Source organism: Plectropomus leopardus, chromosome 6 (genome assembly GCF_008729295.1).
Source record: "Plectropomus leopardus isolate mb chromosome 6, YSFRI_Pleo_2.0, whole genome shotgun sequence".
Lineage (NCBI taxonomy): Eukaryota > Metazoa > Chordata > Actinopteri > Perciformes > Serranidae > Plectropomus > Plectropomus leopardus.
In genome coordinates this window covers 10,124,803-10,138,230 of record NC_056468.1, presented here as the reverse complement: position 1 = coordinate 10,138,230, position 13,428 = coordinate 10,124,803, and the positions used below count along the sequence as shown (strand labels likewise).

At 42.0% G+C, this 13,428-nt stretch overlaps 1 protein-coding gene across 1 annotated transcript; it reads right to left on the bottom strand.

Moving 5' to 3' along the window:
• Window positions 1–1,636: 1,636 nt before the first annotated feature.
• Window positions 1,637–10,016, bottom strand: rflna (refilin A). The gene is made up of 4 exons (XM_042489059.1): window positions 9,731–10,016; window positions 9,241–9,606; window positions 3,226–3,335; window positions 1,637–3,080 (listed from the first exon to the last, which is right to left on the bottom strand). Exons 2-4 carry the CDS (start codon window positions 9,457–9,459, stop codon window positions 2,747–2,749), a joined length of 663 nt encoding a protein of 220 aa, XP_042344993.1. The 5' UTR covers window positions 9,460–9,606; window positions 9,731–10,016; the 3' UTR covers window positions 1,637–2,746.
• Between the last annotated feature and the right edge of the window lie 3,412 nt (window positions 10,017–13,428).

Here is a 13,428-nt window from a genome sequence, read left to right as displayed (position 1 = left end):
TATGTCATATATGCTACAAGTACAAAAACAATTCCCTTTGTAAATCACTTTTTACTGTGAATTAGAAAATGTTTTTTTTTTTTAGGGGGCACCCAGCATCCTATTGGGTGCCAGATTTTGCCCGCGAGCCGTAGGTTGAATATCACTGGAATACACGGTCTCATAACAGACGCGGGTCGTCACCCCCTCCACCCCTCCAGGTGGATCAGTCCACCGTGTCACGTCAGAGGCCAAGCAGGAAGTAACTGCAGACGGAAGGAGCGGAGTTTTGGGAATGTACTTTCAAATTAAATGGATCAAAGAGCTGAAACATGGAAATGAGGCGCAGAGACAGAAAGAAAAAAGTTTTCTAGGCCGATGCGGCGACGTGTTTCCAACGTTTTAACAATATCAGCAGTGATACCACATGAAGAGGAGGACAGAGACACGTGGACAGGTGATGCAGGTGAATTTATCACTATTATTATTATTATACTGTGTCGGCGTTAATAGAGTGCATCATGAGTTGTGAAAGCTGTGTGCATGAGATACAGGTACATTTCTTTCTACTTTTTGTGCTCTGAGCTTTTAGTCGAGTAAATGAGCTAAATGTGCAGGTGAATGTGTCCTCAACATGGAAACTGATCAGTGTTGTGTTGAAGACTGTTTACCTGTTGATGTGTGTTACCTCTACCTAAACCTGAGCCAAACCCTCTGAGGGACTGTGCTTTATTTGTCAGAGGAGGGGGTGGCTGGCGTTTTTTTTTCTTCATCTTGATCCTCTTGAAGCTATAAATGTTTTTCCTAATAAGTCTTCACCATACAAAGCTCTTTTTTAGTATCGATTAAGTACTGGAGCAAAGAGTGCCGGCATTGGTTATTCTTATGAAAATTACAAATCCTGCTTAAAAATGATGTGTTAAAAGACCGTCAGAAGCTCTGCTTATCTCTTTTTACAGTTCCTGGTTATGGTAAATGGTGTGATTTTGCAGATTTTTCAAGAAAACCCACTTGGGCTTCAGAGGTTATTTAAAATAATACAAAATACTACCATGCAAAGTTGTATGTCCCTCACCTAAGCCAAAATAAAAAACACAAGTCCCTCCCTACTGCTTAATTTTTTTTAAAAACCTGTTTTGTACCACCCCTGCCTCCCTCATAAATAACAACAGTTGCTTGCATTCACAGGTGGGAAACACTGTTCAATGGGGAAACACATTTTGACACAAAAGCGGTCCAGAGGGAAAAAAGGGCTGAATTTTGTTCCCAGTCCGACTCTCGGTGCAACTTTTAGTAAATCACTAATTTAAGCAAATATCTCGTTACTTAATGCACAAACTAAGTAAGGGATATACCAATAGCTGGTGCCACTAATGCTTTTAGTCTCATTTTGAGGCAGTTGAAACGTTAATCTCTTGTAGCACTAAACCATCCAGACAATAGCAGTTGGGAATAGTTCTCGTTTTCATGTTTGACTTTCATGGAGAAGTAAATGACAGCATCAGCACACTTTGTTAACTAGTGTTTTCAGTTTTCACCTTCCGCTGATTGTCTGATTTTGATTTGGCACTTGTGTGACGAGCTCCACCATCTGACACCACGCAGATTAAAAAACCAAACTGTTACACTGATTGAAAAAAAAAAACAAACCATACAATAATAGTCACCATTTTTTTAAAGGCCCTGAAAACATACATATGTTCTCAATCATCTCTAGATGCTGTGGTCCAGATGAAACGGATTAACCGAGTGTTCGGCTCTTGATAAATAATAGCAGTGGATGTTTTTCCCCAACTTCATTGATAGTTGCTTTGAAGAATCTGTTAACCGAAACACCTCTAAATCATTATCTTCACTGAAATATTCAAATTAAGTCTCGATGGGCTCTAGATTTAACATCAGCTAAAAACTATAACTGCAGTGATCCAACATGGCTGAATATTTAATGTTACAGAGAATTTAAGATTTTAAACCAAATTTTCAGAGGCTTTAAATATCGTCAAATATTCTCAAGGCGATCTGTTGTTATTGAGCTGTGATCCTTCTTTTCATTAGTCGTAATACCACAGAGCGCTCTGGTGAATAAACAGAGCACCTTGCAGCGTGTACTTAATTAAACGTTTGATCAAACCAGACAAGCTGCTGTTTGAGTGTTAATTAAAACTGTAAAACAAAAGCAAGTCATCTGTTTTTAAGTGTGGAGTTATTACAAAGAGATAAACTATCTTTGGTCCAATTTTTCATATGCAGTACTGAAATCTGCCCCCCCCCCCTGCAACGCCAAGTCCCCCGGGAGGACTGTGATATATAGACAACAAGTGCAATAAAGCCATATTAGAAAGCTTGGCATTGGTGTGACTGGGTTTGCGCAGGCACGGCTGAAATCCACCACGCGTCATCATGACCTCTCTCCGCTCACACAGACGTTTACAGCCTGTTACCTTCTCTGAGGTTACAATCCGACCTGAAAGAGAGCAAAGGCCACCAATTTGTCAGCTCTTGTATTAAATAAGACATTAACCATTGAAGTGCAGCTTTAAACTGCCGGAGGACAGCGTCCCCTTTAAAGACTGCATCAGTAGAAAGTCTAAATACACTCAGGTGAAACGCCATTAAAGGGTTCCCAGAGTTTCCTCCATGGCGAGAATAGATGAACAGAGTAGAGTTTTTAAGGGCGCCGGGTATTACTTGAAGTATTTCCCTTCCCAAGTCCCTCCAAAACAAATAAATGATCACCAGGCGGCCCTCTCCCAGTGCGCTCTGGGCCCTACAGGTCCTCCGTGTAGATGATACAGGGACTAGTGTCCTCGCTTGACTCCAGCTGCACCGTGGAGACAAACCAGCGGCGGGAGCCCATGGCGTTGTAGTTGAGCGTGGTGCGGTAAGTGTTCTTGGCGTGTTTTGGGTAGATAATGGTGGTGCTCTGGTAGCTGATTGGTTTCTGCCGCGGCTCCAGGTACACCTGGGACTTGTAGCTCCTCCAGGTGCAGTTCCGCACCGCCACCACCGTCTCGCTGAAGGAGGTGGGTGTGGGAACGGGGGCGCAGTACACCCGGTCCTGGTAATGCTTGTCGGAGTCGTACTTGACCTCGGAGTTGCACCTGGAAAAAACAAGGCGGCGACTTTTTAGAAACACGTCTAAAAAGCGATCACTAGGTGGCAGCATTGACAAACAACATTGATCAAATCATGTGAACTGAGCTCTATAGTACAAGAAATTTAGTCTCTAAATGCCAAAGTTCTTACTTGATTTCCTGCTCCGGTTTGGGGTTGACCTCGATGCTTTCTCCAAAGAACACCGGGTACATACGAGTCTTTGGGTCTGCGCCCGTGGAGTTCAGCAGCAGGTAGGGCAGCTGTGCAGAGGAAACACAATCAGGAGTCACAATAAATCCCACAAAAACCCTCCATGAACCGCTGAACTGTTTGTAAGCAGCCTGCCAACGTGTCCATTCAAGGAATTCCAGTAAAAGATCCCAGCACGGTTGGGGGTTTCAGCAGAGCCAGCAACCCAAATTAAAAACACTGCAGTCCCCACCCTCTCCAGGAAAACACGCTCCTTGATCCGCCCTCGTGCGTCCGTGGCACGACTGTTACTACAACAGCTATTAGACAAGAGGCACAGCAGCCGAAGCGACACTTCCATTTTCATTCAGATAATTACTCTGTGAGGGTACGGCTTAATGAAGTGGTGGGAAATCTCTCTCTGGCTGGCTGGAGATGTGCGACCCTGACACAACCTGCGTTTGTCCGTATGTGTGTGTGTGTGTGTATTTTGAAAATAGGCGTACAGATGTTGGCCCTGCAGCAGTTAGAGAAACACTAAAGACACTCTCTAATAAGCGCCTGGAGAGCAGCTGCTGGTCGTGCTGAGTGGAGATGATGCTGTTAGAAAATGATAATGAGGTGATACTGAAAGATGCTCATTTAGTCTGCCAGCCTCCACAGACAGGAACAAGTTTTCTAACACGGTTTGAAGTAAGGCTGCAACTAACGATTATCACAATGGATTCCTCTGGCCATTATTTTAGAGATGGATCGATTAATCATTGTGTCAATAAAATGACTGAAAATAGTAACACATCCCTAAAGTATAACACAGAAAAGCATCAAATCCTCCCATTTTAGAAGCATCAAAACCAAAAAATGTTTGTTTTCTCCCCCAGAATATACTAAAACAATCATTCGATCATCAAGCGAGTGCCAGTTCATTTTCTGTCGGTCAGCTAAATGATTAATCGACTAATCGCTGCAGCTTTAGTCTGTAATCACAGATGCATGCTGTCCCTTTGTCGTATTTCTTGATTCATAAATCAGTGTTTTTACATCAATCATCATTTTTTATGGGTTTTAAATTATGGAACATGCACGGGTGAAGAGGAGTCGCTTCTCCTCAGGTTTTTTTTAACCAGCCTGAGGAAAAAGGTGACTTTTTCCCTCATGTACGCTGTTTTTTGACAGCCTCGCACCTATGTGATGTGCGCATACCTCCCTTCACTCATGTTAACCAGCCGCCATTATTACTTCTCCACCTGCTTCATCTGTTAGAGCTTTTGAAAACACAATATTATTATTATTATCAATTCGTCTGCGGATTATTTTCTTGATTGATTGATTAATCGTTGGTCTGTAGAATGTAAAAAAGGAAAAAAAAAGATTTTTTATTTGACCAAAAGTTAAAATAAAAAAAAACATTTTCAGTTAACTGTCTTGTAAGACTTTTTTTTTTGCCAAATCAAGTTCAAATTAGGTTGGCTAATGTTTGGCATTTTGCCCTGGATATAGCCTGAAATAAAACAACATATTTTTTTATAGTGTCTCCTGTGCCTCTGGGGGGGCTGCTTCAAATCCTGTAAGATGACCTTCATGGTGTTTTGGGAGAGATACGAGTTATCTCGGCTTGTGTTTTTCGTCTCCACCTCTGGGTATCCAGGGGGGCGTTTTTGGATGCATACATCCAAAAACAAATCTTCCCTCTTTTCTGGCATTGCAAACTAGCTTCATGTCCACCAGTGAAAATGGCGTCATTTATTGTAAGTGCACACAGAGGATGTTACCAGGAAGATTTTACAGTGTACTGCTCAACTCAGCAGAGAGACCGAGTGTGCGTTACTATGTGTATATTCGAAAATGTGCATTTGCCACCCTCACTAACATAAAAAACTGTTTTACTTTGACAAAATTCAAGACATTTCAGAATTTTGCTCAAAACTTTCTGTCAGAGGCCCCACTGGCCCCCCTTTTCATTTAAACACCGTTGCCCGTATGAACAGTCTAATGAATTATACGGCCCTGTCGATGTCCAATCAACCAATACCGAAAACCACAAACTCATAATGAAGTTCTCGTTGGAATACCACAAATGTTACTTCAATAATTTTCATGAGATCAACTAAGATCAGCGCAAAACACCAGATATGACACAGATATACTGTACTCAGCTAACTGCAGGCACCAGGTCTGTTTTATTACTGACCCTTGACCTCTGAGTGTCCCTGACTGGAGCCGTAAGGGGACAAATCGAGCTGCGCCAATCAGAAACACAGACACTGTCATGCACTGTGAAGGTTGTAATTGACCGTTTTCTTTGCATGTGTGTCTCTGACTGATCTGAATCAAATGGCACCCCAACCACTACTCGGACGCCTCTCACGTTACAGAGGGAGGCTGTCACATGCTGTGCTTTGGCCACAGTTAAGCACACATGCCACTACAGGGGACGAGCAAGTACAGGCCAAGGGCACGGCAGATCGCTGTGTGAAGCTCGTCTTACCTACGATCATCGCCACACACTATCTGAACGGTGGAGCTGAACTTGCACAGCTGCTGGTTTTGCCCAACTGAAAATTGGCGTCTGCAGGACGTTCAGTTACTGCTGCTGGTTTTTCTGGACCTATAAAACCACACGATTCTGTGTCTTTACCTACGCTTTGACATGGAGAGCATCTCAGGTATTTCTGTTTTCTGGCAACTTGTGCAAAGCAAACACTCTTGAATGGAGGGTAGGTCACCTCCTGGGAGGCAGTGGATCCCCCCAGTATGCACACAAAGAATAACCCCCCACCCCACCGGAAGCTCATTTCTGCTTGGGAAAAATAGTCTGCAGCTGAGCAACCCACACAATGTACAATGCACAATGCAGAGCTGCTGAGACAAACGCCAACTCAAACACACTTCTCCAACCGCGGGCTGTTTGGTGAAGCAACTTCACATCCTGCGTTTGCAAGGACGTTAATGTAAGAGCATCAGTATCACACGGCGAGGCAGATTTAGAAAAAGACACCAGATCTGTCTCCTGTCTGTCCTCCTGTCTAATCCACCGACACTTGACCGGTATCCTTGAACAGGACATGCAGACAGCTGTGAAAAAACTACCCGAACACACTCGTGTTTTTCATGCATCTGTGCTTCTCGGTAATTCATTCATTTTTTTAAGACCTGCAAGTATGTGAGAAGATTTATGCCGTATCTGCATAAATCTGACCCAGGTTTGAAAACAAGACAGGCTGACTGAGGGTTACTCCACGTTTAATTTAGAAGTGAGAGGTCATCAAACACTTATGCAATGGCCTGCAGCCGCTCTAACAAGCCCCTGCTGCCTGAAATAGAACCTGAGGATTGTTCTTAGGTGGCATACAAAAACAACACATAAATAGATTTGGAGAGAAAGAAAAAAAAAAGCCTCCCCTTGTCCTGCGAACAGACATGCAACTCTAACAATCTCTATGTGATAGAGAAGTTTGATTTATTCTGTTCTCACGGGCCTGCAGACACATGAAAAACACAAGCAGCAGCTCCGTATCAGCACCGATCTTTAAAAGGGAAACCACACAGCGGAGGAGTCCTACTAATCTGAACCTCCACAGGATTAGAGGATCTCTCTCTTTCTGTTTTCAGGCTTCAGCAAAAACCGATGTCAGGCAACTCCCAGGATGCAGTGCTGCATTGCTGAGGCCTCCCTCAGACACTTTAAAAGCCACCTCGACCTGCGCAGACATGTTCGCAAGACGTTTGAAACTGGGAGCGACCTGGAAATGATTTTCAATCAAATCAGCCTCGTCAGGGTTGACACAAATCACGGCAGCGTGTGTCAACGAAACAAATTTGGCACAAATCAGTTAACATGAATCGAAGTTCCCCTGAAATACGATGAACTATGTGTAATATCATGTCAGCTCAATACTTAAAAGGTGCATTGGCTGTTTGAGTGGCTCATTTAAACTACATTGCACATATTGCTTAAAAATATGCAGTTTCATCGACACTGTTTGGACTTTTTGGAAATAATTCAAGAAAATGAAAAAGTGCACAACCTGTGAGGTTAACAAAATTAGTGTTTTTCTAAATTTTTCAGTTGTGTTTTTTTTTTTTCTAGGGACTAGCTGGTGTCCGTTTTGGGATACGAGCTGGCAGAGCGGCAGATATGTAACAGTGCTGTTATGAACAGCAGGCGCTCTGATCAGTGACGATTGCTGTCATCAAACAGGTCCTGTTTCATCTTTGTCTCACTGCGAGCACGACCACAGACACGGCGTCTTTAACATTAATAAATCCAGTGGGACCCTGGCGTCCAGATGCTGGTGTATTTTTAGCTTTTTGGCAATCGTTCATTTTTCACTAATATGAAATACTAATATTAATCAACATTTTTAGTAGTCTGTGTCGCTGCTTTTCCTGCAGCTTTATCACAGCATCTCTCAGCTCCTCATTTTAGTAACTTACAAGCTACAACCTGAAGTTCAACCTTCTGTACTCAAATTAACATTATGGTGATGGGAACCAGAATCACAATTATGAAATGAAAATACTGGAGATCTTGTTTATATGATGCCTATCTGATCATTGCCCCCCCAAGTTGCCAATAAAAACGACTCTAAAAACGACTTAAATTTAACAAGAATGAGATCTCAGTATTTGGTTTAATTGCTCACCAGTCAAACACATATGCAACCTGTGAAGAAGTGTTGCAAGAGGTTATTGCTTCACTTTTAAAGGGTCACAAGCCAAATAGGTCGTAAAGATATAATAAACAACTACTTCTGCTCCTTTAACCCTTTGAAACCTGAGCAAATTCACTCCCAGAAACATGGGAAGAATGCAATGAGCAACAAAAGAAGAAATAACAAACAAGGCAAACGAAACTTGGAAAAAGCGTTGACAAATAATAATTCTGTAAATTAATTTTAAATATATAATTCTTATCATTATAAAAATATTTTTTCCTTCGCTTTTTTTTTATTCCTTGAACATTTTTAAGCTTTTAAAAAATAATTTGAGAAATTCTCTTTTTTTTCTTTGCAGTTTGTGAAACATTTAGTACCAGCTTGCTCATTGCCTTATTTTCTGTGTATTCAAGAGAAATCGCATTAATTTGCTCCAGTTTCAAAGGATTAAATACGTGTGTAAGGAGTCTGAAAGCAGCACAAGAGAAGTGATGTTGCTCCAGGTTTTAAAGGGTTAAAGTGGCTCCAGACCTGCTGCTGGTGGCTTATTTTAGGGTTTTATAGAGCTAAAAAGTCTGGCTTACTGCTGTGTGTGTCTTATTAAGATTCTCCAGCCTTCTAAGTGACGTGACTGACATGACGGACCTTGAAGAAGCAGACTGACCCAAACCCTCTCATGACAGCCCCCTCATATAAATCCACCACAGAGCATTCCCATGAGTCTGATCTTGTGAGACAGAAACCTGATCACGCCAGTGCCAGTGTACACACCTTCAGTCAAATGCTACCGAGTGAAGTGTGTTATAAAGCTTTCTGTCATCTTGCTGGGAGCCCCTGGAATCCTGGCAAGGACCCCTGGGAGTCCCTGGACCCCAGTTTGGAAACCCAAATGGGCCTAATCAACTCGGTGACCCTTATGACAGCTTGTAGTTAGAGTCCAGCTGATGCACCAGAGCGAGACAGAAAACATTTTAATGGCTTTCTGAGGGCGGCTGACATCTTCAGCACAAGTGCAACATCAGAAGTTTGCAACTGAGGAATTTCTGAGAGAGAGAGAGAGCTTCCAGATGTTGTGTGAGAGGGACTGAAGTGAAATCTGTTTCCAGCCAAACACTAAAATGCTCTCAGATTTTCAGTTTCTCTCACAGCAGCGTCATTATTTAGCCATTAGGTCTTTTTTTTTTTATCCTTTAATTCAGTGTGTCAATGAAGTGACTGACTGCAAAACGACTCCGGACACTAAACAGAGCCCAGTCCCTGCTTTCAGATTACAAAATTGTTTCAAATCATAAAGTAAATACAGCGATGGCTTTCTCACCAGTTTGCCTTCTCTGCTTTCCTTTTTATAATATCCATGATGGCTTTCGACGGGCGTCGTGCAGCTGCCGGAGCGCGACTCGATCAGACCCGGGGAGAGGGAGCAGAAGGGTGGACTGGGACTGGGGGGCAACCCCGAATCCGGACTGTCGAGCAGCCCTTCCCGGTTCTTTCCTTTCAGGCTATCATCCATCGCTTGTAAATGTAGGTGCCCCACCATTTCTGGGACCACTCAAGTCAAAAAAAAAAAACACCCCAGACGAAGTCGCGCTGACAAGTTTTTTTTTCCTTCTTGAAGCGGTCCGAGCTGCCGCGCGCTCCTGCGTCGAAAAGAAACAATCCTGGGCGAACTTTTTCAAGATGACTTCTGCAAGCAGAGAGGAAGAGAAAAAAAATCAGAATGTGCATTTAATCATTGCCCATATTATGTGGACAAAGCTCCACAGAGTGATATGAACTCAGCCTTTATTTCTCCTAAAACTTTACTGTACCTGCGCGTCAGGGAGTATCCACCTTAAATCCAGAAATATAATCCAAACAGGCGTGAAAAAATCAGACACAAACTTAAAAAAAAAATCAAACTTGAAACCAAAGTGAAATACGAACTGCTCTTAATAAAAAAAACAAAAAAAACAGAAACGTTGTAAAACTCGCGCAAAAACAAAAAGTCGACCGTGCGTCTGGCACCGATCAGGATGAGAGCTCCTCTGCTCTGCTCCGCTCTGACTGTGTGTGTTAGTATGTGTGCCTGCGTGTGTGTGTGTGAGAGAGAGAGAGTGTGTGTGTGCGCTCTCCAGTGGAGAGCTCCTTCTTAATGATCCTGCCAGGCGTTTTTTTTTGCACCTGGATTCAGTCCAGCCCTCATGATCTGGATCACTTCCACGTACAACCGACAGGGGCGAGCACGTCCTCCTCATCCTGCTGAACAGTGCAGACTGGCTGAGTGAGTTTAAGATCAGCGTCTCTGCCGAAGTGCCACCGAGCAACTTATCCGAACCCCTGCTGGAGCTGGTGGTTTGGTTATCAATATTTAATAGGCAGGCACATATTAATCAGTGAGAAATGGGCAATTAATAGGATAATTGACCAAACAGGAAGTTAAGACTTATCAGTGAGAAAAGTATGTATTAGTTATTAAATAGTCAGTAGACACTCGTTTAGTTTGGCACTTTTCATAATTAGTGGTTATTGATTATATATAAAATAGCAACTAGCACTTAGTGATAAAAGTCTTCTTCATAAGTAGTTTTCAGTTAATTAGTAATGTGTTGATAATATCACACTTAGTAAATATCAGTTAATAATTCATGATTATCCATTATATATATATGTATATAAAATGATATCGACAAAAGTTAGACAATGGATACATTGATACTGAAAATTAATTGTAACAGACAATATTAAAAAGGTAGATAAGGTAAGATAAGACAATTAAGACAGGAGTCATTTACCGTAAATTATTTATTATTCTTTTGAATTCTGCCAATATAACAGATCAATTGATCAGTTTAACAGACAATTCCAAGTGACTTCAGCAGAAAACATAAATATACATAAGAGCACACCAGCTGACATCCGAACAGATAGTGCCCACTCTGTAATGCAGGACAGAATGATGAATCAGTGAGTTTAATTTGGTAATAATAAAAAGTTCTGAGTTTTAAATAAAAATCTAACCTCGGATAGATTTTCATATAACCAAGTTCATTTCAGAGCGACATTCATCAAGTCAAATAACTTTGCGAGTTGCAACAATATGCAAAATGTCTGTGGGCTGTTGTCCGCACTCAGCACAAGCTTGAGTGAGCTGTGGCTGCAAAATGTTACATGCAGGCTGTTTATAAAGTGGATTTGAGAGAGAAGCTCCACAGATACACAAAACTGCATCATCTGCGTAACAGTGAATATTAGTTCTATGTGCATGAACATGTAAACAATGTATGTTAACACATTTCAGTCAGGCCTGAAGCTCATCTCATGACTACAAAGGGATAACAAATTAGCCGGATAACTGTACTGAGTAACAACCCAGAGCCTCTCTCATCAAGAAAGTTATCCAATTAAAGTTATCCAAAAATGATCCAGTGTTACTCAGAAGTAATCCTGCTGTGTGAGAAAAACTCCCTGCTGTCAGTCCTTGTTTAGTTTCGGCCATTTAAGAAATCAGCAGCCAGCTGCCTCTGTGGAGCAGTTTGTTTTTGCTCATAAAGTATCTTGTCACTGAAAGGATTATTAAAGGATTACTTCAGTTATTTTTTCACAAGGCCTGTGTGTATATGTGTCTGCAGCCATACTGCTGGGTGTATTTCAGGACTGGGTGGAGATGGGTGGGAACGCTGTGCATCCAGCAGTTACTAAATGAGTGTATGGCTATACACACACACACACACACACACACACACACACACACAGAGCAGACAAAGCAGACCTGAGTGAACAAATGAGCAGACAGCAGTCATCACAGCAGGCCGAGGAGAAAGAATCGAATCCTTGTTGATGGCTCCCTCCACATACGTCTCTCCTCTCTGTTCATACGGTTACTCTTACCAGCAGCAGCTCTGCCAAAAGGGAAATCAGAGCATAAATAAGAGCCAGTGCAGAGCAGCACAGAGCTGACTGTGTGTCTTAAGTGGCTGATTGTATCTTTGATGGTCCACCAGCTCTCCATGGTGATTACCACAGATTGCCAGGAAATCATGCGTGATGTTTTTTTGTTGTTTTTTTTTCAGTTCTCATAAAAACTAAGATAACTCTTTGTTTGCCTTTGTTGTCTGGAAGATATACTTAATTGCATGCCTGTTAAGCTTGTGCAGCTGTAATCTTGTTTGCTGAGAACTGTTTTTCCCTCCTCTGTGTTATGTTTTTGAAGCCACAGCAGGAAAGCTGCGGAGCGGCGCAGGGAGTTTTACTGGCGTTCCCCATGTCAGGTGTGTTTTTGTATCATCACGTCCATCTTAAAGAGGCCATCATGTTGATCCTCAGGCATTCCAGGGATTAGTGTTGAGATCTGGTTCAGATTAGCTATAAAATACTGGGGCACAGATGATGAGCATGTTTGTGGGTTTAGGCATGTCTGTGAGCACGTCAGAGGGGAGATTTGTTCAGTCGGTGCCTCACAGAGACCAGAGGGCCCTGAGCATGAGTAAACATGCTGGACTTTTATTTTTGTATTTCACACACAGGTTGGTTACCCTTTTTCCACCAAAACTGGCGCATTTAAGCAAGTTTTATGAAATGCGGGAAAACCTGCTAAAAATAGACTCCTTTCCCATAGCCACACCAGAGCCATTTGTAGACAAGTGTCTTTTTTTTTCTTTTTTTTTGGTGTGTCACATTACAAAAAACAGGTTAGTGAACAGTATGGAGTGCATGGAGGCCAGTGAAGATACTTTTTACTGCATTTGAACAATTTTTGAGCGCTGCTTGGACATAGATATACAGTATTTTGTGGTGGTGCATGATAGTATAATGCTTATTATTGGGCAAACATTGGCATGTCAAACCTGGGTATCATAATTTCATCACTGCTGATCAAAGCCAGTCAGAGCTGATAAATCCCCGTGATCGCTGCAGAGTCATTTGTCAGTGAATGTTGATTGGAACCTTTCCCATTAAATGCAAAAGGCGGATGTTAGTTTTGTGCAGTGTGAATGGGGCTGTACTGTATCTACTTCACTGTATGCTCACATTAAAGTGCCGAACAATATCCTTTGGATGACTTTCAGAGCAATTTGATGAACAACAGAAACATTGACAGCCAGTCATTTTCTAAGCTGCTGACACAGCTCAGGTGTGCAGTGCGTGCCTGACGCCACAGAACATTCTAGTTTATCAATGTGGATGCTCACATCTTAAAAGTTGGTGTAGACAGTTAATTTAGTGTTGTTTTATGTAGGGGAAACTGGGTGAAGGCACAAATGTTTAAATCTCAAAATGTGGCCAAATAAAATCAAAAGTAATTGGCTATATACCTTAAAACAAACGACAAAAAAGTATTTTTGTAGATTGGATAAACTGACCACAAGTCTTGTTAAAAGTAGTGTTAGACTGACAAAGACTGACAGGCTGTTCTGTTGTTACCTTTACAAAAAAAAGGTACTCTATGACCTCTGTGTTTATTCAAAACGTGTCCTGGATACATGTCGGTTTTTAATGTTTCTTGCAGTGTCTTTCACATAGTCATACT

Excerpts from the sequence above, each read along its gene's own strand:
- rflna (XM_042489059.1), bottom strand. The coding sequence starts at position 9,459 with ATGGTGGGGCACCTACATTTACAAGCGATGGATGATAGCCTGAAAGGA. Across the intron at positions 3,336-9,240 it reads AAAGCAGAGAAGGCAAACTG|CTGCCCTACCTGCTGCTGAA; the intron begins GTGAGAAAGCCA and ends TCCTCTGCACAG. Across the intron at positions 3,081-3,225 it reads AAACCGGAGCAGGAAATCAA|GTGCAACTCCGAGGTCAAGT; the intron begins GTAAGAACTTTG and ends TGTTTTTTCCAG.